Here is a 25,600-nt window from a genome sequence, read left to right on the forward strand (position 1 = left end):
ACTGACATTTACTCCTGAGGTGCTGACTTGCTGCACCCTCAACAACTACTGTGATTATTATTATTTTACTATGCTGGTCATTTATGAACATTTGAACATCTTGGCCATGTTCTGTTATAATCTCCACCCGGCACAGCCGGAAGAGGACTGGCCACCCCTCATAGCCTGGTTCCTCTCTAGGTTTCTTCCTAGGTTTTGGCCTTTCTAGGGAGTTTTTCCTAGCCACCGTGCTTCTACACCTGCATTGCTTGCTGTTTGGGGTTTTAGGCTGGGTTTCTGTACAGCACTTTGAGATATCAGCTGATGTAAGAAGGGCTATATAAATACATTTGATTTGATTTGAATCAGGAGCCACTGCCAGATTTCTGGATTGGGCTGTGCTCAGTGTATCCTGCCTTGGCAAATCGCACTGTTAAGACACTTTACAACTGCGTACCTATGTGAGAGTGGATTCTCGGCCCTCACTAGCATGAAACTAAATACAGGCACAGACTGTGTGTGGAAAATTATTTAAGACTGAGACTCTCTCCAATACAACCCAACATTGCAGAGTTATGTGCATCCTTTCAAGCACACCCTTCTCATTAGCCTGTGGGGAGTTATTCACAATTTTTGATGAACAAATAAAGTTTTATATGTAAGATGGCTAAATAAAGAGCAAAATTATTGACTATTATTATATTATTATTTGGTCCTATAAGAGCTCTTTGTCACTTCCCACGAGCCGGGTTGTGACAAACTCACACTCATTCTCATGTTTAATAAATGTATCGTATACTGTAGTGTGTGTGTGGCAGGCTGTCAATGATGGCAAAAAACAACATTTGAGAGTGCGCTGACCCTGGTGCTAGAGGGGGTACGCAGCTGGAGGTTGAATGTTTGAAGGGTTACGGGACTATACCATTTTGGGAACCACTGCTCTGGACTATGGTTCTAGTACTGTTTGTGAATCAAAATGTTGTAAAATCCGATATAGACTTGCTATTATTTTGCTGCTTTTACTACTGTCAGGAAATGTGCAATCTAACCCAGGTCCTGACATTTCTACCCCATCCGAATTAAAAAGTCAGAGTGGCACATAAATGTAAGAAGTCTTGTTGCAATAATTGATCTTGTGAATATATGGATAAAAACCACAGACCCAGATGTATTTATGCTTTCTGAAACCTGCCTCAGAAAATCTAGCACTGACAAAGGCATTGTAACCATCACCGCCAATGTCAAATCTGAAATTGTGCTTATGGGTGACCTGAACATAGACTGGTTGACATCCAGCTCTGATCAACTCCAGAATCTATGTATTACCTATGATCTTACTCAGATTGTTAACAATGTAACAAGATTGAATGCAAAGTGTCCTCTGAAATCCTCTTTGATTGATCTTATTTCAACCAACACTCCACGTCGTTTTAAGGCTGCTGGTATAACTGATCACTGTGCTGCTGCCTGTGTAAGGGATGGTCAAATTCCTAAACTGCCTCCATGTATCATCATGAAAAGAAACTGGAAGCAGTCTGATACTCAGGGTTTATAACATGATGTTTTGAATATAGCCTGGAATAGAGTTGAATTCATCCCCGATGTTGAATTAGCTTTTTCTTACTCCCATAAAGCATTCCAGGAAGTACGCAACAAGCATGTCCATTCAAATAATACAGAATTAAGTGCAGAGACAACCGTTGGTTCTCAGATGAACTAAAGCAAGAAGGTCTGATTCAGCTGATGATTGGATGGCTTTTAAATGCCGTCAGAATCAGGGTGTGGCTATGACCCGAAAGCTGAAAGCAGACCACTACCTCAAATCTCCTGCTGATAATCTGAATAATCCTTCCAAATTTGGCAAGTAGTGAAAGGTTTAGAGTGTAAAAAAGAAGCACAGCTCCCTAAACAACTCCTGGTTGACTCACAGGTGGTCATTTATGCAGGCAGATTTTCTCGATGCAGGCGGATTAGTTGATAGGGTTAAAGGTTAACATGAGCCCCCTGTGAAATGCTCGCCCTATTCTGTCTCAGAGGTGCATAGAGCCCTGAAAGCAATTAATGTAAAGAAAATCCCCTGGTCCTGATGATTTAGACCCCCGTCGGCTACAATTAGCTGCAGACATCATTGCTCCCCCTTTTAACATGCATCTTTAACCTCACCATAGAATTGAACGAAACCCCCAAGTTGTGGGAATCAGCATTTGTCCTACCTCTTTTGAAAGGAGGTGGTCCCACTCTACTGAATAACTATCGGCCCATATCTAAATTGTCTGTTCTGGCAAAGGTATTGGAGTCCTTAGTCAATAAGCAGTTTAAGGTATACCTCCAGGAAAATAGTATTTTGAGTGGTATGCAATCAGGTTTCAAGTCTAGCCACAGCACTGTCACAGCAACTTTTAGGGTTTTGAATATATTCACTGTGCCCTGGATAATAAGCTGCATTGTGTATCTGTATTCATAGACTTGTCAAAAGCATTTGACACTGTGGACCATACTGTCTTGGTGCAGAAATTGAAGTGTATTGGGATTACTTGTCATGCTCTGGAGTGGTTTGAGAACTACCTGTCAAAGCCAGATGGTTGTAAGTCAGACACCGTAGAATTGTGCTCGGGTGTGCCTCAAGGATACATTTTAGGTCCCCTGCTGTTTATTATCTATATTAACAACATTGGGAGACATATTGAGACAGCTGATGTAAATTGTTATGCGGATGACACTGTTCTCTATTCAAGTGTCAGCAGTTTAACTTTGGCTTCTGAAAAAGCTCAAACAGCTTTTAACATCAAATAGAATCGGTACGATTTGAAGGTTGCTCTGAATTCCTCTAAAACAAAATGCACTGTATTTTCCAATAATAAACACTAAAAAACATAGAATTACTACTTTGGAAGGACATTCTATAGAGCAAGTAAACATTTACAAATATTTGGGAGTCTGGGTGGATGAGAAGTTGATGTGGTGATCCCCACCCATGTGGTGAAGCTCAACACTTCTTAAAGCATTTCACTGTATTCGGCGCATGTGACAAATACAATTTGATTTGAACCTTGTCAGGAAATTCAAGCTGCGTGTTGGGTTTTATTACCGGCACAAAGCTTGTTTACCTTTGCCGACAGAAAATAGTTGATTCGTTGTACTTTCTCTCTGTGTTGGACTATGGTAATACTATTTATGCATTTAAATACTATTTATGCATTTACTATTTACTTTTCTCTCTGTGTATCATGCAGCCCTTTGTTTTGTCACCAATCAGAGACGTCTAACTCACCATTGTGATCTCTACAGTGCTGTCGAGTGGACATCACTAGCAACCCGCAGGCTCAAAGAGTGACACATTCTTAATTATAAGGCCATTTTAGGGAAAATGTTCCATTTTATCTATCCTCCTTTCTAGCTCAAAATGAAAACACATTCAAGCTCAGATCTCAATCTTGTTTCATGCCAACAGTCCCAAAAAGTTTTTACCGATCATAGAAAAAGGTCCTTTCATTACTCAGCCCACTGGTCTTGGAATTCCCTCAAAGCCAACATAAAACCCCAGGACCTGGTGTCCCTGGAGGAATTAAAAGGACAAATAGATGAACAGAATTGAGAGAATGCCAAGAGGGTCCAAAGCTGCCATCAAGGCAAACGGTGGCCACTTTGAAGAATCTAAAAATATATTTTGATTTGTTTAACACTTTTTTGGTTACTACATGACTCCATATGTGTTATTTCATAGTTTTGATGTCTTCACTATTATTCCACAATGTAGAAAATAATAAAAAATAAAGAAAAACCCTTGAATGAGTAGGTGTGTCCAAACTTTTGACTTGTACTTTTGACTAGCTTTCTCTAGTTTTCACCCGATGTCACTAGTTTGCATTGCTTTATATAAGGAAGCATGTTGTTTTACTTTATACACACCACACACATTCCTGCGCACACACACACACACACACACACACACACACACACACACACACACACACACACACACACACACACACACACACACACACACACACACACACACACACACACACACACACACACACATCCACAGTTTGTTTGCTGTTGTATTTGTGCTGATGCCAGTCTCTTCTGTCTCTGTTGTCTGTTTTGTTTTACATAGTTAAAAAAAAATGTTTTATCCCCCGTCCCCAAAGAAGGCCTTTTGCCTCTTGCCAGGCCGTCATTGGAAATAAGAATTTGTTCTCATTTGACTTGCCTGGTTAAATACAGGTTAAATAAAAAATATTAAGATCAACAGTGTGTTGGAGTTTCCTTCTATTCTGCATATTCATCCATCACTGTTGAGAGGAAACGGCCTAATATTGCAGCAGGTTAAACTTCTCACCGCCCAATCTATATACAGTACATACTGTCACTATCTACTGTGTCTCCCCTTCCGGATGAAGCAAGGGGTTAAAGGTGACATTGCTATACATTGCAAGCTTACCGAATTATGCTTGCAGTGAGATTTGACTTGTCTTTTGAATACACTGCTCCATACATTTCTGTCTCTGTTTGCATTATAGAATATGTGACAATCACAGTGATTGGGCATTGACAGCAGATGTGTACTGAAGGCTACAGACTAGGGCCATTCAAACAATCCCACTGAGATGAGTTTGGTCAGCTTGGGTTTGATGTGATGAAAGAAATATAGAAATCTGCACACTAGAATGCTGCTGCAGTTTCCTTGTTCGAAGATATTTCAGGCTTGAGTTTGATGTCACATCCTGTAACATGACATGAGACATACAGTACTGAGGCATTGTCCAATAAGAGCCTTAGTAGGGTGGAGAATCAGCTGGTCAACAGCAAAGAAATAGAATTACTAGAACGGACATTCCTATTCAAGTCAATGTTCTGTGATGGACTGTGTCCCTTCTAGTGACTCTACTTCTATGGTCAACAACGATTATCAGACCTCTGCCCAAACAGACAGTGGCCCTCTGCTGACTTCCTTCGCCACGGTCTTGACTATGTCGTAGTTTACGTAACTACCAAAACGACATTACATTAATCATTAGACTAACTTCCTCCTTGTTGGCTCTCAACGGCTCTGTCAAAGCGATGTCCCTTGGCCATAGGGATGACCCATTTCTGCATGCCGGTCTGTTGTTGTGTTTCAGAAGAGGCCGGATCAGGCAGGCATACAGCACAATGTGATGGGGTGGTGGTGCGATGCGCTGGGCCCGGCACACACACACGCACAAACACGCCCTGTTGTCGTTGCCTTCGGGTGAAGTCGAAGCGTGACTCACACACCTCTTCCTATGAACAAATGTAATCTCCACCATCCCAATCTGTTTGAAGGATATGTGTTGGGAAGTAGTGAGAACGCCAGAGTCCAAACAACACATTCTTTGCTTCAGCTGAATTGAAATCTCAACTCCTGAAGGGTTTGTCTGGGGTTACACAACACAGGCAGGTCATTTTCAGCCCTGCTCTCTTCTATCTGCCTGCACATACAGTGGATAGTTGCTTGACCTTGGCTGCATCCCAAAAAAGTAGCAATTCAAATGGACAGACACATTCTATTTGTCCTGCAGTTAAACTGAATATGAGACTGTTACCCTTCTTCACACTACCGTGCCGGCCCGAACTAAACTGTCCAAGCTAGCGCTGATGTTTTTATTTTCAGTAAAGTTCCAGCAACTACGGTGACTGCATAACTAGACCGGCGCAGTACCGCTTGGTTAGGCTCGGCTCGACACGGCTCAGTAGTGTGAAAATCCCTAGAGTGTGATTACCATATGAAACTCACCAGTGGAGGGGAGAGTGAGGGACAGGAGGAGGAGGAGGTGCAGCATGTTGCTCTGTGTAGAACCTCCTGAGGTGATGCTTAGAACCACTGCTGATGATGAAACATTAGCAGGACAGGCTGCTTTTCCTGCAAGAGAGACAGAGAGTGGAGAGATGTAAATTGCCGAATAATGGAACAACACATTGCACCACTAAAATAAGACAGTAACATTGCATCACGTAGCCCATTACTTTCTTCAAAGACACCTCATTAAATCAAGGATTAACCAACAGCAGTTTGGACCAGAAGGTATTAATAAACTTTGGCAGCCATTTTTTATGGACTTCTTAAACCCCTAGATATAATGGATATTCTGATGGCAATCATTTTTTGGTAATTGTCGTGAGAGCTGAGCAGTTCAAACTTACTATTATATATATAATATATATATATATATATATATATATATATATATATATATATATATATAATATATATATACTGAGCATGGACATGAAGGAACAGTTTAAAGGAATATTACTTGTGCAATAAGATTAATACTCTTGCCCTTTTTGGCATCAGGCGAAGGAGCTATTTCAGTGAATCCAATACATTTCAAGAAAAGAGCAAATATGTGACCCGATTCAGGAAACTAGGCATATGTCGCAAGTCACGACTTCACATGAGAGCTGTTTGAACGTAATAATTTTTCTTTCATGAAAATGCGTTTTTGGCAGAAATGCCTTCTCGAACATGTGAACTTTCATATGTCTTAATATCAAATATTATATGCCATCTGTACATACGAATAAAATTGTTAAATTACGAGCCTAGTTGGTTTTGCCACAGAAAAAGAGAGCAACCTTCCCACACATGTCTTGTTAACAAACTATAGTTTTGGCAAGTCGGTTAGGACATCTACTTTGTGCATGACACAAGTAATTTTTCCAACAATTGTTTACAGACAGATTATTTCACATATAATTCACTGTATCCCAATTCCAGTGGGTCAGAAGTTTACATACACTAAGTTGACTGTGCCTTTAAATAGCTTGGAAAATTTCAGAAAATGATGTCATGGCTTTAGAAGCTTCTGATATGCTAATTGACATCATTTGAGTCAATTGGAGGTGTACCTGTGGATGTATTTCAAGGCCTACCTTCAAACTCAGTGCCTCTTTGCTTGACATCATGGGAAAATGAAAATAGAAAAAGATTGCAGACCGCCACAAGTCTGGTTTATCCTTGGGAGCAATTTCCAAACGCCTGAAGGTACCACGTTCATCTGTACAAACAATAGTACGCAAGTATAAACACCATGGGACCACGCAGCCGTCATACCGCTCAGGAAGGAGAAGCGTTTTGTCTCCAAGAGATGAACGTACTTTGGTGCGAAAAGTGCAAATCAATCCCAGAACAACAGCAAAGGACCTTGTGAAGATGCTGGAGGAAACAGGTACAAAAGTATCTGTATCCACAGTAAAACGAGTCCTATATCGACATAACCTGAAAGGCCGCTCAGCAAGGAAGAAGCCATTGCTCCAAACCCGCCATGAAAAAGCCAGACTACGGTTTGCAACTGCCCATGGGGAAAAATATCGTACTTTTTGGAGAAATGTCCTCTGGTCTGATGAAACAAAAATAGAACTGTTTGGCCATAATGACCATCGTTATGTTTGGAGGAAAAAGGGGGAGGCTTGCAAGCTGAAGAACACCATCCCAACAGTGAAGCACGGGGGTGGAGCATCATGTTGGTAGGGGTGCTTTGCTGCAGGAGGGACTGGTGCACTTCACAAAATAGATGGCATCATGACGGTGGAAAATGATGTGGATATACTGAAGCAACATCTCAAGACATCGGTCAGGAAGTTAAAGCTTGGTCGCAAATGGGTCTTCCAAATGGACAATGACCCCAAGCATACTTCCAAAGTTCTGGCAAAATGGCTTAAGGACAACAAAGTCAAGGTATTGGAGTGGCCATCACAAAGCCCTGGCCTAAAACGTATAAAAAAAGTTGTGGGCAGAACTGAAAAAGCATGTGCGATCAAGGAGGCTTACAAACCTGACTCAAACCTGACTCCAACTTATTGTGGGAAGCTTGTGGAAGGCTTCCTTTAACATTTGACCCAAGTGAAACAATTTAAAGGCAATGCTACCAAATACGAATTGAGTGTAGGTAAACTTCTGACCAACTGGGAATGTGATGAAAGAAATAAAAGACTAAATAAATCATTCTCTCTACTATTATTCTGACATTTCACATTCTTAAAATATTGTGGTGATTGTAACTGACCTAAAACAGGGAATCTTTACTAGGATTAAATATCAGGAATTGTGAAAAACTGAGTTTAAATGTATTTGGCTAAGGTGTATGTAAACTTCCGACTTCAACTGTATACACCTTTTCCGAAAGGCCCCAGAGTCTGCAACACCACTAAGCACAGGACACCACCAAGCAAGCGGCACCATGAAGACCAAGGAGCTCTCCAAACAGGTCAAGGACAAAGATGTGGAGAAGGACAAAGATGTGGAGAAGTACAGATCAAGGTTGGGTTATAAAAAAATATCCGAAACTTTGAACATCCCACAGAGCACCATTAAATCCATTATTAAAAATTGGAAAGAAAATAGCACCACAACAAACCTGCCAAGAGAGGGCCGCCCACCAAAACTCACGGAGCAGGCAAGGAGGGCATTAATCAGAGGCAACAAAGAGACCAAAGATAACCCTGAAGGAGCTGCGAAGCTCCACAGCGGAGATTGGAGTATCTGTCCATAGGACCACTTTAAGCCGTACACTCCACAGAGCTGGGCTAAACAGAAGAGTGGCCAGAAAAAAGCCATTGCTTAAAGAAGAAAATAGGCAAACAGTTTGGTTCGCTAAAATGCACGTGGGAGACTCCCCAAACATATGGAAGAAGGTACTCTGGTCAGATGAGACTAAAATCTAGCTTTTTGGCCATCAAGGAAAATGCTATGTCTGGCGCAAACCCAACACCTCTCGCCGCCCCGAGAAGCATGGTGGTGGCAGCATCATGCTGTGGGGATGTTTTTCATTGGCAGGGACGGGGAAACTGGTCAGAATTGAAGGAATGATGGCTGGCACTAAATACAGGGAAATTCTTGAGGGAAACCTGTTCCAGTTGTCCAGAGATTTGAGACTGGAACGGAGGTTCACCTTCCAGCAGGACAATGACAGTTTGTGTTATTGACTGTACGTTTGTTTATGTGTAACTCTGTATTGTTGTTTTTGTCACACTGCTTTGCTTTATCTTGGCCAGGTCCCAGTTGTAAATGATAACTAACGTTACGTCATGCATTGGGATTCATTGTTTACCTAGATTAGCAATCTAGTTTTAGTGTGCCAGAGGGCAGAATAACTGATGCATTTTTGAACGCTCAACACCCGTTGAATATGTCCGGTGAAGTTCGGCAACAAGGTGTAATTCAATTGCTGCCAACAGCACAGCACAGTTACAGTCACAAACACTCTGGATAACATGAAAAAAGCCTAACCAGCTCTGCTAGGGTGAGTAGAATGGTCAGAGTGGGGTGTTTCCTCATTATGTGTCTGGAAGTAACGTTAGCTAGCCAATGCTAGCTAGTTAGCTTGGGTGCTTGACTGTAGTTGTGAGGTCAGAGCTTTCGGAACAACCCTACTTATTGGACAGAGCGTCCAGTGTGCGCTCTCAACGCGAAACCACAGAGCAATAGGGCTAGTAATGTTCAGTGAGCTATTTTATCTCTCTTAGATGTCTGGAAGTAGCTGGCAAGTTAGTACAGAACGGTTGGATCAACCCTTAAAGAGATGGGTGGGGCTAAGGCTTAAGAGGGTGAATGGGTGTAGACAAAGAAGGGCTCTCCAAAAGTAGTACCAAAACATTGAAAGACGGTTTTCTCATAAGTGAGTTTACAAGTTGATCACCTTTCAAAGCAGATTTACTTTCCCATTGTTTCCTCAAATGTAGTGTATGATATACCATTTTGTAGCTCTGAGTCTCTACTCTAAGCTAATGTAAAAAACTGAAATTCAAATATTTCTACATAAGACCAAATCCAGGTGGTGAGTCACATATGGTAACACTTTACTTGACACCCAGCACCATAACACGTTATGACAAGGTCATAACCATGTCATAAAATGTCATAACAGCAGACATAACTTGTCATAACCTGTTATAATATGGTCATAACATTGATGAAGGGGAGGAGAAGGATTTTTAAGCCTTGCAACAATTGAGACATGGATTGTGTATGTGTGCCATTCAGAGGGTGAATGGGCAAGCTGGGTTTTTCACGCTCAACAGTTTCCTGTGTGCATAAAAAATGGTCCACCACCCAAAGGACATCCAGCCAACTTGACACAACTGAAGCATTGGAGTCCACATGGGCCAGCATCCCGGTGGAACACTTTTGACACCTTGTAGAGTCTATGCCCCGACAAATTGAGGCTCGAGGGCAAAGGGCTTGGGGATCATATGAGTGAATCAATTGACTACATGTCATACCCTACAATTGAACAGCACTAGTCATGCCCAGTAAGACAACTCGGGTACATACAGTACTAGTATCCTTTCCACTATTCATGTCATTGGCCCTGAACAACAGTACTGATCATGTCAGCCTTCTAGGTACCACAGCAGGAGACCAGCTCCCTGTCTTCCCTAACAGGTCGACAACACCATGATTGACAGGTCCATGGTTGTCACTAGCAACCACCCTCCCTAAGTGCTGTTTTAGCTGAGTGGGCCATCGCTGAACACTCAGTCACTATGTGCCCCCCAGAGTCAGAGACTACCTGGAGCATACTGTGACATGATCAACCCATCGCCAAGGAAACACAATATGACAAGCAACAGCTGTTTCGGCAACACTCTAGAATGCGCTACTTGCAGACAGCGGAACAGCAGAATAGAACAGCGCGGCGGCATCTTCCTGGTTTCCCTGGAGACGTCTGCCATAGCAACAGACAGGCTCAGGTAATGATGCTCATCCCTGGGCACTAGGCAGGATTCATGAAACACCACCAGGGGGTTAAAAACGATGGGTTGCATGCTGGTTCATCAGATAATAAAAGCATTTGTATTGTTATCAATAATGTTGAATTAGATACTGATTTCTAAGCATCAAATAGACACTTTTCAGAGGACTACTTTATCAGTACCAAACGGGCACTTGAAACGCTGACACTTGAAAATCGACTAATAATAGCATAAATCAACAACAACAATTAATCAGACAATCGATTTATATCCAAGCCATGCTGGATTGCTAACGAGCTAATGACCTATGAGCATGAAATGTCAGAGTATCTTCGGCAAGGGTTGGAACCAAAATTAATCGATTCGTTCTGAGCAGAATCATCTTTTTTTTGTTGTTCCGTTCCACAGTTCTGACCAACAAAACACATTTTCTGAACTGGTTCGAACCAACAACAAAAAAGTTAAGGTTTATATAGTTCATTTCGGTTCCTTTTTAAACCTCTGAACTGTTTCCCATGCTTGTAAAATAACAGTTCTGTTCCGGAACAGTATAGATCACTTTCGTGAAGAAAAAAAATTATTCCGTTTTTCTGTTCTGTTCCCTGAACTGGTTCCAACACACACATAACATAACATAATGTCTGAGCTTTGCAGCTGGAGAAACGAAACACAGAGGGGATTTCGTCTCCGCTGCGCTCGTATCCTAGCAACACATTTGAAAGGGAGCAATTGTGTGTTTGCAGGGGCCTTTTGTGACCGTGGATAAAAACTATGCAAACTCTAATTTTAGTCCGGAACGCCATTGTTGTTGGGGACCTAGGCCTGTAATAATAGGCAGAAAGTAGGATTGTTGATCTGGGATCAGTTTCACTCCTACTCTGAGACAGTTCATGAATACAGTTTGATCCAGCACCAGGTCATTCATTCCAGGCCCACAACAACCCAGAGACTCTCATACACTGCAAACAGGATCCTCATTTTTACAGCATTATTAAGTTATGAATCATGAACGAATTTAAGAAGTGCACCTAGGAGAGGATATGCAAAGGCAGATTCTAGAATAGATCTATCAAATAAATATTTCACATAGACCTATTACAGCCTGGATAGTTGTTGGTCCCTCAAATTCATTTCAAGATTTAAGCAGACACCTGAGTGCCAAGGCCTGGCTTTCTTTTTCTACGATAGGTGTCCTGGGGTATGTATTACAGTATGCGCTAGAATCAAAGAGTCAGCAGAGCGAGCAGCAGAAGAGCAGCAGACTGGGTAGTGAATCTAATAATCAGTAGTAATATGGTCTCTTCAGGCTCCAATTTCCTCTATTGTACCAGTCTGAATGCACCTGATGAAGGAAACTCACTTATCACACTAAATCACCTGCCAGAGGGCCAGGGACACGACAGCCAGGCCTCAAGGCCATTTCTCATCCTCTATAAATCACACCTTGAACATTATCATCAGACTCACGCACGGGCACAGACACGCCATTACTGCATGTGGCCAGATTTTCGGGCTGGGTTTCCCATCTTGACTTTCTGGCGTGAAATCCTGAGATTACTTAAGGACCCCTTATGCAGTATACAACACAAGGATTTAAATTCAGATTCGGTGATCTTCTTCAATTTTTTTACTTTCACACTCCAGTAACCAATAACATTAGCTATGGTTTAACAAGACTCCCCACCCCCACCATTGACCCCCCCCCCTCCCCCCAGGGCATCCGTTGGTGCAGAGCGACACCCCTCCCCCCATTTCTCCTCCGCTTGGTCTACTCTAAGCCACATAATAGAGGGTGGGAGGTGGGGTGTTTATGGTTTATGAGGACATCAGCCCTTATCAGCCTAGTCAGAGCCAAGGAGGGGGAGGGTAGGGGGGGATATATGAGAGAGGTAAACTGCAAAAACAAGATGTTCTTCAGAGAGAGAGAGAGAGAGAGAGAGAGAGAGAGAGAGAGAGAGAGAGAGAGAGAGAGAGAGAGAGATTTCAAGTAATCCTGTGATAGAAGATGCCAAGAAGAGGTTAAAACAGGATGGGTCTCAATCAGAAAGGGAGTGAGTGACCACCGGGGTCAAAGTTTATAGCGAGACATTTTCTGTTGATGAACTGACCACAAACGTGGGGTATTCAATGTGGTCCCCTTGCTGCCGCTATTGTACATGTTTGTCAAGAATGTATGTCGGTCCTCACACATGAGAGGAAGTTGAGAATGGCCAGTATATCATCATATACAACATTATTGTGTGGTCGTTCTGAGAACATTTTGTCCAAATGCTGCAGAAAATATATAACGAGAAAAAAGGAGAGGAGACATACAGTATATTGATTGGACTGAATTGCAAGGAGAAACGATGTCAAGCTGTGCATACTAACAACATGGTTGTGAGGCTGCAGTCTTACAAACCAGTAGTCTGGGTGTAAAAGCTTTATGCTTCAATTCTTTTGATCGGAAAGGTCTGTCGATCATTCCCCAGTGTTTACCCACTAGTGTTGATTTCCATTTGGTTGAGTAATCAGTAGAATTCAACATTTAAAAAAAATGTAATATGTCACTGGATTTAGGTTAACAGTTGATGTGGAAATAATGTTTATTCAACCATTTTTTTGTCTAATAAGTACCTACTGTAGTGTACACCATCTGCCAAAAGTATGTTTATGTGGATTCACTGCTATTCAACTATCCACATTTGAAAATGTGTCAGAGAAAGTACTACAACAATGCTGTACAGTGTTGTAGTACTCCATTCTGGTCTCAGTCTTTGTTGCATATCATAGCCTTCCCCTATGAATTAATTATCAAAAATAATTGACTTGTGAATAGAAAATGAGCAACAGCTGATAAAAATGTGGCCTCCATAATCTACATCACTCCAATTCAGCCTTGATACAGTAGGGTGAAGGTAACTTCTGACCTCAACCACGTAACTTCTGACCTCAACCACGTAACTTCTGACCGCAACCACGTAACTTCTGACCGCAACCACGTAACTTCTGACCTCAACCACATAACTTCTGACCTCAACCACGTAACTTCTGACCTCAACCACGTAACTTCTGACCTCAACCACGTAACTTCTGACCGCAACCACATAACTTCTGACCGCAACCACATAACTTCTGACCGCAACCACATAACTTCTGACCTCAACCACATAACTTCTGACCTCAACCACATAACTTCTGACCTCAACCACATAACTTCTGACCTCAACCACATAACTTCTGACCTCAACCACATAACTTCTGACCGCAATCCACGTAACTTCTGACCTCAACCACGTAACTTCTGACCTCAACCACGTAACTTCTGACCTCAACCACGTAACTTCTGACCTCAACCACGTAACTTCTGACCTCAACCACGTAACTTCTGACCTCAACCACATAACTTCTGACCTCAACCACATAACTTCTGACCTCAACCACATAACTTCTGACCTCAACCACATAACTTCTGACCTCAACCACATAACTTCTGACCTCAACCACATAACTTCTGACCGCAACCACATAACTTCTGACCTCAACCACATAACTTCTGACCGCAACCACGTAACTTCTGACCGCAACCACGTAACTTCTGACCTCAACCACGTAACTTCTGACCTCAACCACGTAACTTCTGACCTCAACCACATAACTTCTGACCGCAACCACATAACTTCTGACCGCAACCACATAACTTCTGACCGCAACCACATAACTTCTGACCTCAACCACATAACTTCTGACCTCAACCACGTAACTTCTGACCTCAACCACATAACTTCTGACCGCAACCACATAACTTCTGACCGCAACCACACAACTGCTTAGAGGCTTTAAATTGCTTCCCTTGTTTCCCGACACTGCTTCCCATCCTGTAGCATAGGGAAGCATCTCCGGTGTTTACCCTATATTCATTCAAATAAATTATTGCCACCACTGCAACAAATAATGTAATTATATTTAAATAAATATTGCTGCCGGGACGCGCTTTTAAATGGATAGACGTTGGCTCAATAAATGGAAGTCTATGGAAACAGCTAGCATGTCATTGCGCTAACGCTAGTAGCAATCCCTGCAAAAATACTTTGCAGTAGCACCAGTGATAGTTTGGTAAGAGGACAGATAAGACAAAGAAATATGATGCTAGATAAAGTAATAAACATAAAACACAAACTGTCAAGAACTGGATTGATTATTGATTTCATTGGCACATTCATAACAGCTGCTTTATAAAACCAAGTGTAGGCTATTACTAGCCTGTGGCACAGTATGATACACATCCCACTGACTAGGCTACTATTAGGTCTAGCATGTGGCACAGTATTGTACACATCTCACTGACTAGGCTACTATTAGGTCTAGCCTGTGGCACAGTATGGTACACATCTCACTGACTAGGCTACTACTAGGTCTAGCCTGTGGCACAGTATGGTACACATCCCACTGACTAGGCTACTACTAGGTCTAGCCTGTGGCACAGTATGTTACACATCCCACTGACTAGGCTACTACTAGGTCTAGCCTGTGGCACAGTATGGTACACATCTCACTGACTAGGCTACTACTAGGTCTAGCCTGTGGCACAGTATGGTACACATCCCACTGACTAGGCTACTACTAGGTCTAGCCTGTGGCACAGTATGGTACACATCCCACTGACTAGGCTACTGCTAGGTCTAGCCCGTGGCACAGTATGGTACACATCTCACTGACTAGGCTACTACTAGGTCTAGCCTGTGGCACAGTATGTTACACATCCCACTGACTAGGCTACTACTAGGTCTAGCCTGTGGCACAGTATGGTACACATCCCACTGACTAGGCTACTGCTAGGTCTAGCCCGTGGCACAGTATGGTACACATCTCACTGACTAGGCTACTATTAGGTCTAGCCTGTGGCACAGTATGGTACACAGCTCACTGACTAGGCTACTATTAGGTCTAGCCTGTGGCACAGTATTGTACACATCCCACCGACTAGGCTACTATTAGGTCTAGCCTGTGGCACAGTATTGTACACATCCCACTGACTAGGCTACTATTAGGTCTAGCATGTGGCACAGTAATGTACACATCCCACTGACTAGGCTACTATTAGGTCTAGCCTGTGGCACAGTATTGTACACATTCCACTGACTAGGCTACTATTAGGTCTAGCCTGTCGCACAGTATTGTACACATTCCACTGACTAGGCTACTATTAGGTCTAGCCTGTGGCACAGTATTGTACACATCTCACTGACTAGGCTACTATTAGGTCTAGCCTGTGGCACAGTATGGTACACACCCCACTGACTAGGCTACTATTAGGTCTAGCCTGTGGCACAGTATGGTACACATCCCACTGACTAGGCTACTATTAGGTCTAGCCTGTGGCACAGTATGATACACATCTCACTGACTAGGCTACTATTAGGTATATTCTGTGGTACAGTATGGTACACATCTCACTGACTAGGCTACTACTAGGTCTAGCCTGTGGCACAGTATGGTACACATCTCACTGACTAGGCTACTACTAGGTCTAGCCTGTTGCACAGTATGGTACACATCCCACTGACTAGGCTACTATTAGGTCTAGCCTGTAGCATAGTATGGTACACATCCCACTGACTAGGCTACTATTAGGTCTAGCCTGTGGCACAGTATGTTACACATCCCACTGACTAGGCTACTATTAGGTCTGGCCTGTGGCACAGTATGGTACACATCCCACTGACTAGGCTACTATTAGGTCTAGCCTGTAGCATAGTATGGTACATATCCCACTGACTAGGCTACTATTAGGTCTAGCCTGTGGCACAGTATGTTAAACATCCCACTGACTAGGCTACTATTAGGTCTGGCCTGTGGCACAGTATGGTACACATCCCACTGACTAGGCTACTATTAGGTCTAGCCTGTGGCACAGTATGGTACACATCCCACTGACTAGGCTACTACTAGGTCTAGCCTGTGGCACAGTATGTTACACATCCCACTGACTAGGCTACTATTAGGTCTAGCATGTGGCACAGTATGTTACACATCCCACTGACTAGGCTACTATTAGGTCTGGCCTGTGGCACAGTATGGAACACATCCCACTGACTAGGCTACTACTAGGTCTAGCCTGTGGCACAGTATGGTACATATCTCACTGATTAGGCTACTGAAAATAATGCCCCAAACAGAAGGCGTAGTATCGTGACGTAATCCCATCGTAGACAGCCCAGTCATGCTTCGTTCTCCGTGTCGCTCACTCTCTCCAGTCTCCACTTGTCACGCTAATGTAATGTAAGCTATTTATCCGTCTCTCAGTCAACATAATGCCTTTAGGGTCACGAAGGCTACACACACCAGCTGACCTGTGTTATCAATAACACCAGCACAACCATTCCTTCAATGCATGCCAAGCATTCGAGCTTTATGCTAGTCTAGGCTATCCATAAATCCCATAGCCCTATGCATGCTCTACAGTCAGCACTGCAGTAGCTTCGCCCTAAGTCATGGCTGTAGACTCCTCTGTTTGGAAGCGTCAAGAATACCAGTTGGAGTTTCCGTTCTGTTATGTAGACTCCTCCAAGGGCAACACTACGCAATGCTATTTCGAAATAGATTGAGAAAATCAGATACTCTATCAGTGAAGGCATGACTTGAAGTGTAGAATATCACGTTTTTACATGCATCTTTAATCAGATTACTCAGGCTTTTTATATTATTCCACGAATGACAGATATCAAGCCTTTCAAGTTCTTGAAATGTCACTAACCGGGAATCTGAGTAACTGGTATGTGATAATATATTTTTTAGGTGTGAGCCAATTTCGCTGCTAAAGATGTTACTGGACTGGAGTGAGGTAATAATTTAAACCTATATACGGTCCATTCTCGATTCATCTCGTATATGGTATTAACTGTCTCGTCACCATGGAGACACAGCTCTTTATTCACTTGAACATTCTCTACTGATTAGATACAGTGAGCTCCAAAAGTCTTGGGACAGTGACACATGTTTTGTTGTTTGGGCTCTGTACTGAAATGAAACAATGACTATGAGGTTAAAGTGCAGACTGTCAGCTTTATTTGCGAGTATTTTTTATCCAAACCTGTGTTTCAGATTATTTTGTGCCCAATAGAAATTAGTGTCAAATAATGTATTGTGCCATTTTAGAGTAGATGTTATTGTAAATAAGAATAGCATGTTTCTTTATTCACTTGACCTTTCTCTCCCCACTCACAAGTAACTCCATAACCATGTCTATTAAATGTCGGACAGGGGGTAAATGGCTGTGCATTTTCCCACAGGACTAATCACTGATAATTGTAATGTGAACTGGGATGAACTTTCAATCCAGTAGTCACACACACACACATGTACCCGCATGTGCACACACACGGACGACACACACGCAGACGCAAACACACACGGACGCACACGCGCATGCGCCCACACACAAACACATAAACACACTCCTCTGTACTATTTACTAAACAAACACTCCAGATCAGTAACCCATGTGTATTGAGGTGTTGTATCGAGGTATGGAAAGATTGCCATTATAAACCCAAACATGATTAATGAGCTTAAGGCAAAATGTCGAAAGGAGGACTGAACTCTCAGAGGAAAAAGACACACAGCTCAATTACTATATGACACATCTGGTCTGAGAGGATAGCAGTTAAGTGGTCTCCATAGAATAGTATAGGATAGCAGTGACAAGCATCAGGCCCAAAACACAATAGACATCTTAACCCCTACACTCACTGGTAACTATGGGTTCATCCAACACAAATAACTGTAATCAGTAGTTAAGAGTGACACATCAACAGTTGGATCGGTGCTTCCAGACAGATATACTTCAGGTGCATAGTCCCAGACCACAATCAGGAAGAGTTATGTCGAAGACTAATACAAAAAGTGTGAAGAAATAGGACCTTCGAAACTACAAAAATGTAGTTTAATGCATCATGCATGTCTAGAATAGAAAGAATAGAAAAGAAAAACATAATTTTTCCAAGAGGGGCCTTCGGTATGCTATGAAAATATTGAACATTACTGTGCAATGAATCCCAGAGAGGCGTCAATGCCATTTACATTAGCCCGGCTAAACCGAGACAAACAATAAACAGATGAATCTATGTCGAGGCTTCCAAGCGCCGAGCCCCATTCATTACATTATTGGATTAAAGGGAATGAATTCAACATTAGGCCACCGATTAACTTCGCCTAAACCACAGAGAGAGAAAACGCTTTAACAGAATAATAAAATAAGCCACGAGCATTCTGCTAAATTATATTTAGTCCTTCAGAGGGGTTACATTCATTGGTGCGATGAATATCCATATCCATAACCTGCAATATCATATTGAGTCATTATCCTGGACCTGAAAATAACCAGGATACAAAATAGACTGGAAAACCATCTGCTGTAGCCACCTCTTTCCTTTTTGAAGGAGGACTGTGTCATGACAGTGTTGTTGTTGTTGTGTGTGTGTGTGTGTGTGTGTGTGTGTGTGTGTGTGTGTGTGTGTGTGTGTGTGTGTGTGTGTGTGTGTGTGTGTGTGTGTGTGTGTGTGTGTTTGTGTGTGCCTGCGTGTGTTCATATGTGAGCGTGCTTGTTCGTGTGTGTGCATACAGCATGTGGTTTCTTGCTTGTTTGTGAGAAAACGAACCTACTTAGCAGCCCGTGTCGCTACCATCCTCTCAAACGGGCCTTTCCTGCCAACTGTCCTATAAATCCTTCTCTCCATTGTCTCTCACAAATGAGCGCAGCAGTGGATGGATGGAGGCAAGCAGAGGAGAGAAGCTCTCAGTCGGAGAGGCGGAGGAGTAAAGCCTAATTCCCTGACGGAGAGGACTAGGACGGTAGCGATGCAAATACGCTGCCATTGAAGACGCCTCCCCGCAGCGCAGAGAGAGTAGATTCGCCGAGGGGTTGTCGCTACACACACACACAGATGGAGAGGCACACACACACACACAGATGGAGAGGCATACGCACACACACACATACACGCACGCAGATACACACACAGCGGACAGGGGACAGGGGAAGGTCTAATCTCTTAAGCCCTCCTCCTGTCTCACTCACTCTCAGACAGATATACACATTCTCTCTCTATAGTCATACCCCTGGCTGGGGGCCAGACCATGAGACTTTGAGAGTCAGCACCTCAAGTGCAGAAGCACCTTTTTCAATTTGTCCTCTGCCTCCTCCCCTTCCTTCTCCTCAACATCATCATCATGCTCGCTGTGACACAAGCCCTCGGGGACATTGTTTTGACTGAAGATGATACTTGAGTACAAGTATCAATCCGAGAGTTTAAGACTTGAATGATAAAATAAAAACTTGTTTTGCATGAAGAACAAGACTCAGCACCTTGTGAACATCCTTACCACCCTGAAGCATAATAAAACGTGATTTGAAACATGAGGATGTGAAAGATGATTGAATGAATATGGGTGCCACTAAAGCACTAAAGCACTGCCAGTAAGCCTTTCTCCCTGGGTTGTTCTAATTCAATACCGACATAGTCTGTCAAACATATTCAGGGGGTGCCATGTTTTTTTCAGTGGTAAAGTATTCCCTTCGTCCCATACCAGTTATCTTTCGGGAGAGTGTGCCCCAAGTGGAACTTCCTATTCTGAGTTGCTCTTACAACTCGCAGTGGCAAGATACTTAAAGTGGAAACGAAACTGTGAAGCTAGCTCGATTATTAATTCACGAATGAGCTCCATTAAGTTTCTAATTTCACAAATATTAGATGAAGATAGACTTCAATTGAAATAGAACACAAGATGGTGTAGCCCGGAATACCAAGCTAATTAGAGATGTAGCCTTTGCTCTACATTGGGGACATAATCCAGTCACCATTTACGACAAAGTGCTGGGCAAGAGCGGCGAGGATTTGTAAGACAATAGATAAGTAGATATTGAACGGGGTTTGTCTCTTCGACATAGCCGCCTTGTCTGGAGTGCCATGAGTCTGGCAAGCAAGACTTGCATTACTACAGTACTGAATGCGTTACTCCATGCAATTATTATTATATTTCTTTTTTGATGTTACACCTTACCAGATTGCTCTGCCATGGTGATAAATAGTGCAATCGTTCTAAAGATGAGAACTTTCCGTGTGTTCTGAGACGATACACACACACACACACACACACACAGAAAGAGAGCTGAGAAACACAAGCGGGGCTTAGGATTGATTGGATTTATAGGAGTTCATAGTCGGCGTAATCATGCAGAAAACCATGTTGTTTCTCTCTGTCTGCGTGTCCCATATGCATCCGTTTTAACTGAACAACCACACACACACACACACACACACAGAGAGACATATCATCCATCTTAACTGGGCAATTTATGCCCTGTCGACCATGCCAACACTGTGAGAAGAGGATATGGACCTTAATTGAGCTAAGCTCATTCCAGAAGCCTTAAAACATGTCAGGAAGGAACCGCAGTGACACAGACTTTCCTGTAATGGTTTGGAGGGAGAAGAGAAACATCACTGCTTGTTATTCATGTTGCATTGTATAAGTATGTCAATTAACCACAGTATTGTCATTAGTAGTCCACCCTAAAAATAAAAAATATAAGTAAACAATTATCTCACTGGTCTCTCTTGGGAACAGGAAAATGCAACTCAGTAAAAGTGCATCAGTCAACGCCACCAACTCTGATATCTAATATCTCTGGTCCACCAAATATCACAGTTGAAAAGCTAATGAGGTCAAGAAGAGAGTCAAGGGCGTTCCCTGAGACTACATAGTGAACACTCATGTTATTTAGCCAGGTTCCCATTAGTGGCCATTACACACTGCAGTACCATAATAGCTGAGCATAGGGTTTGTGTTGTGTGTAGTTTATGCTGCGCACACACATGCACGCACACACACACGCACGCACGCTCACCCACACACGCACGCACACGCACACACACACACGCTCACCTACACACACACACGCACAGACATGCACACACGCACGCCCACCCACACATGCACAAACACACACCCAGACATGCACATACACAACTCTGAGGTAGTTCTCCTCTATGTGATTGACTCCAGTCTTCTGACTCAGCACTATAGTCTTTCCACTGAACACATTTCCTCCCTGTAGTCCACACACAGGGGCACGCACATGCACAAACATACACACACACACGCAAACACACACATACACACGCAAACACTGATAGGAATACAATAGGACCATGAGAAAACACTGACGTTCTCTATCAAGCCCACTCATCTGACCACAAGAGCTGATCAAACATCAGGTGATGTAGTCATGAATACAACATTGACAGTATATTTTGTATGGAAGCTGCCATTCGCCTCATTTTAGATGCCCAGAAAGTGCTGAGCCTAACATTCTACATTCTTATGTGTCTCACCTGGAGGTTCTTGGTAAGACTACCGGACACGACGGGAGCTCCAAACCACAATGTACAAGAACAGAACATAGGGGCTTCGGATTCTCCGGAGGGGATTACAACATGGAGGTTATTAGGGCCCACACAGCATGTTCTGTCTCTTCAACAGTGTACTGTACTTACACTTGATTGTGTTTTCCTCTTCAATCGCTCTTTCGAAAGTAGACTAACCAGATTGAACTGACTTGACTGTTACCACTTGGGGGTGGCGGAGTGTGTATGTGTGTGTGCGTGTGTGTGTCTGTACGTGAAGGGGAAGCATACTGGGGATATCTAAATATAACTATAAAGTCAAGTTACTATCAGGTCAGGAACCACATTGCCCCAAACACTTGCCTCCATCCATTAATCCTTAAGAGTCTAAGCTGGGGGAAGTGGGGGGGGGGTTCTACTAAGCTAACATATGGGATTGTTTTAAGATGGTCATACCAAGGATCATTTAGCAATTTGATTTTGAATTTTAGGACCCCTTTAGGTATAAAAAAAAAAAAATAGATACAAATAGAATTTGATAAAATGTTTGATATATTTGGCCTTACTATTAGCCCATAGAAACACACTGAATAACACATTCACAAACACCGCTGTAGCTCGGCCACCTTCCACCCCAGATGCAGATTTCGTTAGGGGGATTTTTGTATTTTGCTAATTGTATTTCCACAGGGGACATCGGCTGTATTTTATTTTTATTTTTTACAATGACAGCCTAGGAACAGAGGGTTAACTGCCTTGTTCAGGGGCAGAATGACAGCTTTTTACCTTGTCAGCTCAGGGATTCAATCTGGCAATCTTTCAGTTACTGGCCCAATGCTCTAACCACTAGGCTACCTGCCACCCCTAGGTATTTAAGACAATCAGGTCAATTAATCAGAGTGTGTACATGCAGGTAGTTAATTTTTATTGAAACATGGATAATTGTGTTGCTGTTAATAATAAAACGCTGCGCCTCAGCTCTCAGACAAGAGAGGCTTGAATTGAGCCTAAGCCAAAAGCAGGAAAACTACCCATGATTGCCAAGATTTGACCACTGGGATCTGTAGGGCTCAAAGCTGCCTCTTTTGCTTCCTAAACAGTCTGTCTGGTGCCATAAGTGTACATCAGCCCTGTGTGGCTTAGTTGGTGAGAGTCTGGCGCCAGCAACACCAATGTCGACACAAAATATGCGTAACAACACCCTTAGAAAAAAGGGATCCAAAAGGCTACTTCGGCTGTCCCCATTGGATAACTTTTTTGGTGGAACCAAAAAGGGATCTCCACACGATTCTCTTATTGGGACAGCCGAAGAACCCTATATGGTTCTAGATAGCGCTTTCTTTTTAAGAGTGCAGTCTGTCTGCTAGCATACAAGTACAACAATACTACCACACAGCCAACCCTAGCCGTATACCCCATGACCCCATCATTATACGGGCATTGTAGCACTCCCAGAGAATAACAACAACAATCAGTAAACAACAATGTGGTTATTATGGTACAGGGCTAAGCCAAATCCATCCTAACCCAACACAGAACCCACCAGGATGAGCGAAATCAGCCAGATCGTAGAGGAATCTTCTCCATGTCGGTCTCAGAGGTTGAACCAGGGTTCATCTGGTTTCCGTGAAAGAAGGTGGCGTGCAAACAGAGACTGTCAACCCGTCTACCAAAGTGCTGTCTGCATTATTAAAAAAGTATTCTAAAGCTGGAGGTTATAATTGGATTAGTTTCTGCATGGAAGGAGAGAAAAAACACCCATTCATAATATTCTGAATAATATTAAAAAACAAAATAAACCTGACCTATTATACAGAAGGAAACCTCTGAAATCCAGATTAACATATTAAGGGTCGTACCTCAAAGGCTTATCATTACCATCAACAGTGAATGGGTAATAATATTCACGGTACATTTTTGTTGATTTGAATTGAAGTCCTTGTCCTTCGAGTGAACATTAATGTGACCTACTGTAGTAACCAAACAAGTGCCCTATTCCTCTTTTACACGCGGGCGCTTTCTCATGAATTTCTCAAGGAGCAGAAAGAGAATAGAAAATGTGCCTATCCCAAGGGACACAAGTGAGAACCATTTCCCTGCCTGCTGCTATTCATACATGGCTAATCAAATAACAGCACTTTATTCACGCATGCAAACTCATTATAAAAGGTCACTACAGTACGACACATAATGTCTGAGTCCCAAAGGGCACCCTATTCCATTATAGTGCACTACTTGTTGTATGTTTACAGAGGTGAAATATATCAAATCAAATTGTATTGGTCGCATACACATATTTAGCGGGTGTAGCGAAATGCTTGTGTTCCTAGCTCCAACAGTGCAGTAATATCTGACAATACACAACAATACAGACACATCTAAAGAAGTAAAAGATTGGAATGAAGAAATATAGAAAGAAATATTAGGACGAGCAATATCGGAGTCTGGAGTATAGAACATGTAAGAATTAACTAAAGCCATTGAATTCTACCGTGCTGCTATACCGTGCGTTATAGGGAAATAATACACACTCTAAAATGCCCTTCAAGCCAATTAGAAAAGAGTATTTAACAAGGTCATAGTATAGATATATACTGTATATGATGGGATGTATAGACATTATGGCCAGTATGTAGATAGAATATGTAGTATATGTGAAGAATAGTATATGTACAGCAATAGTTAAATAGGATAGGCCTTGACTAGAATACAGTATATACTGTACATACTGTATGAAGTGGGTAAAACAGTATGTAAACATTATTAAAGTGACCTGTGTTCTATGTCTGTGTGCATAGGAAGCAGCCTCTAAGGAGCAGGGTTGAATAACAGGGCGGAGACCGGCTAGTGGTGACTATTTAACAGTCTGATGGCCTCGAGATAGAAGCTGTTTTTCAGTCTCTCGGTCCCAGCTTTGGCTCACCTGTACTGACCTCGCCTTCTGGATGGTAGCGGGGGGAACAGGCCGTGGCTGAGGTCCATGATCATTTTTGGGGCCTTCCTGTGACACCGGATGCTGTAGATGTCCTGGAAGGCAGGCAGTGATGCAATGCGGCAGACTGCACCACCCTCTGGAGAGCCCTGCGGTTGAGGACGGTGCAGTTGCCCTACCAGGCGGTGATACAGCCGACAGGATGCTCTCAATGGTGCATCTGTAAAAGTTTGTGAGGGTCTTAATTTCTTCAGCCTCCTGAGGTTGAGGCGCTGTTGTTCATTCTTCACCACACTGTCTATGTGGGTGGACCATTTCAACTTGTCAGTGACGTGTACGCCGAGGAACTTGAAGCTGTCTCCTGAAGTCCACGATCAACTCCATCGTTTTGTAGAGGAGAGTGTGCTGAAATAGCATTGGGCCGGATTCAAACCCGCTAGACCTTTGAAGTGCACTACTTTGGGCCCTTGGTCAAAAGTAGTGCACTCAATAGGGAATAGGGTGCCATTTTGGATGCAACCGATATGGTGATACTGTGGCAGCGCCTTTAGACCCTCAGGAGGTGCAAAAATGCTCTCTACAG

General features: G+C 42.8%; 1 protein-coding gene across 1 annotated transcript in view; it reads right to left on the reverse strand.

Annotated features, from left to right (window-relative positions):
- The window catches only part of LOC120053314 (contactin-1a-like), a 51,981-nt gene extending 46,902 nt beyond the window's left edge, over positions 1 to 5,079 (reverse strand). The window contains exon 1 of the mRNA XM_039000443.1: positions 5,007 to 5,079. Coding sequence (XP_038856371.1) covers positions 5,007 to 5,079 — 73 coding nt within the window. The remainder of the gene's footprint in view (positions 1 to 5,006) is intronic.
- Between the last annotated feature and the right edge of the window lie 20,521 nt (positions 5,080 to 25,600).

Source organism: Salvelinus namaycush, chromosome 9 (assembly GCF_016432855.1).
Source record: "Salvelinus namaycush isolate Seneca chromosome 9, SaNama_1.0, whole genome shotgun sequence".
Taxonomy (NCBI): Eukaryota; Metazoa; Chordata; class Actinopteri; order Salmoniformes; family Salmonidae; genus Salvelinus; species Salvelinus namaycush.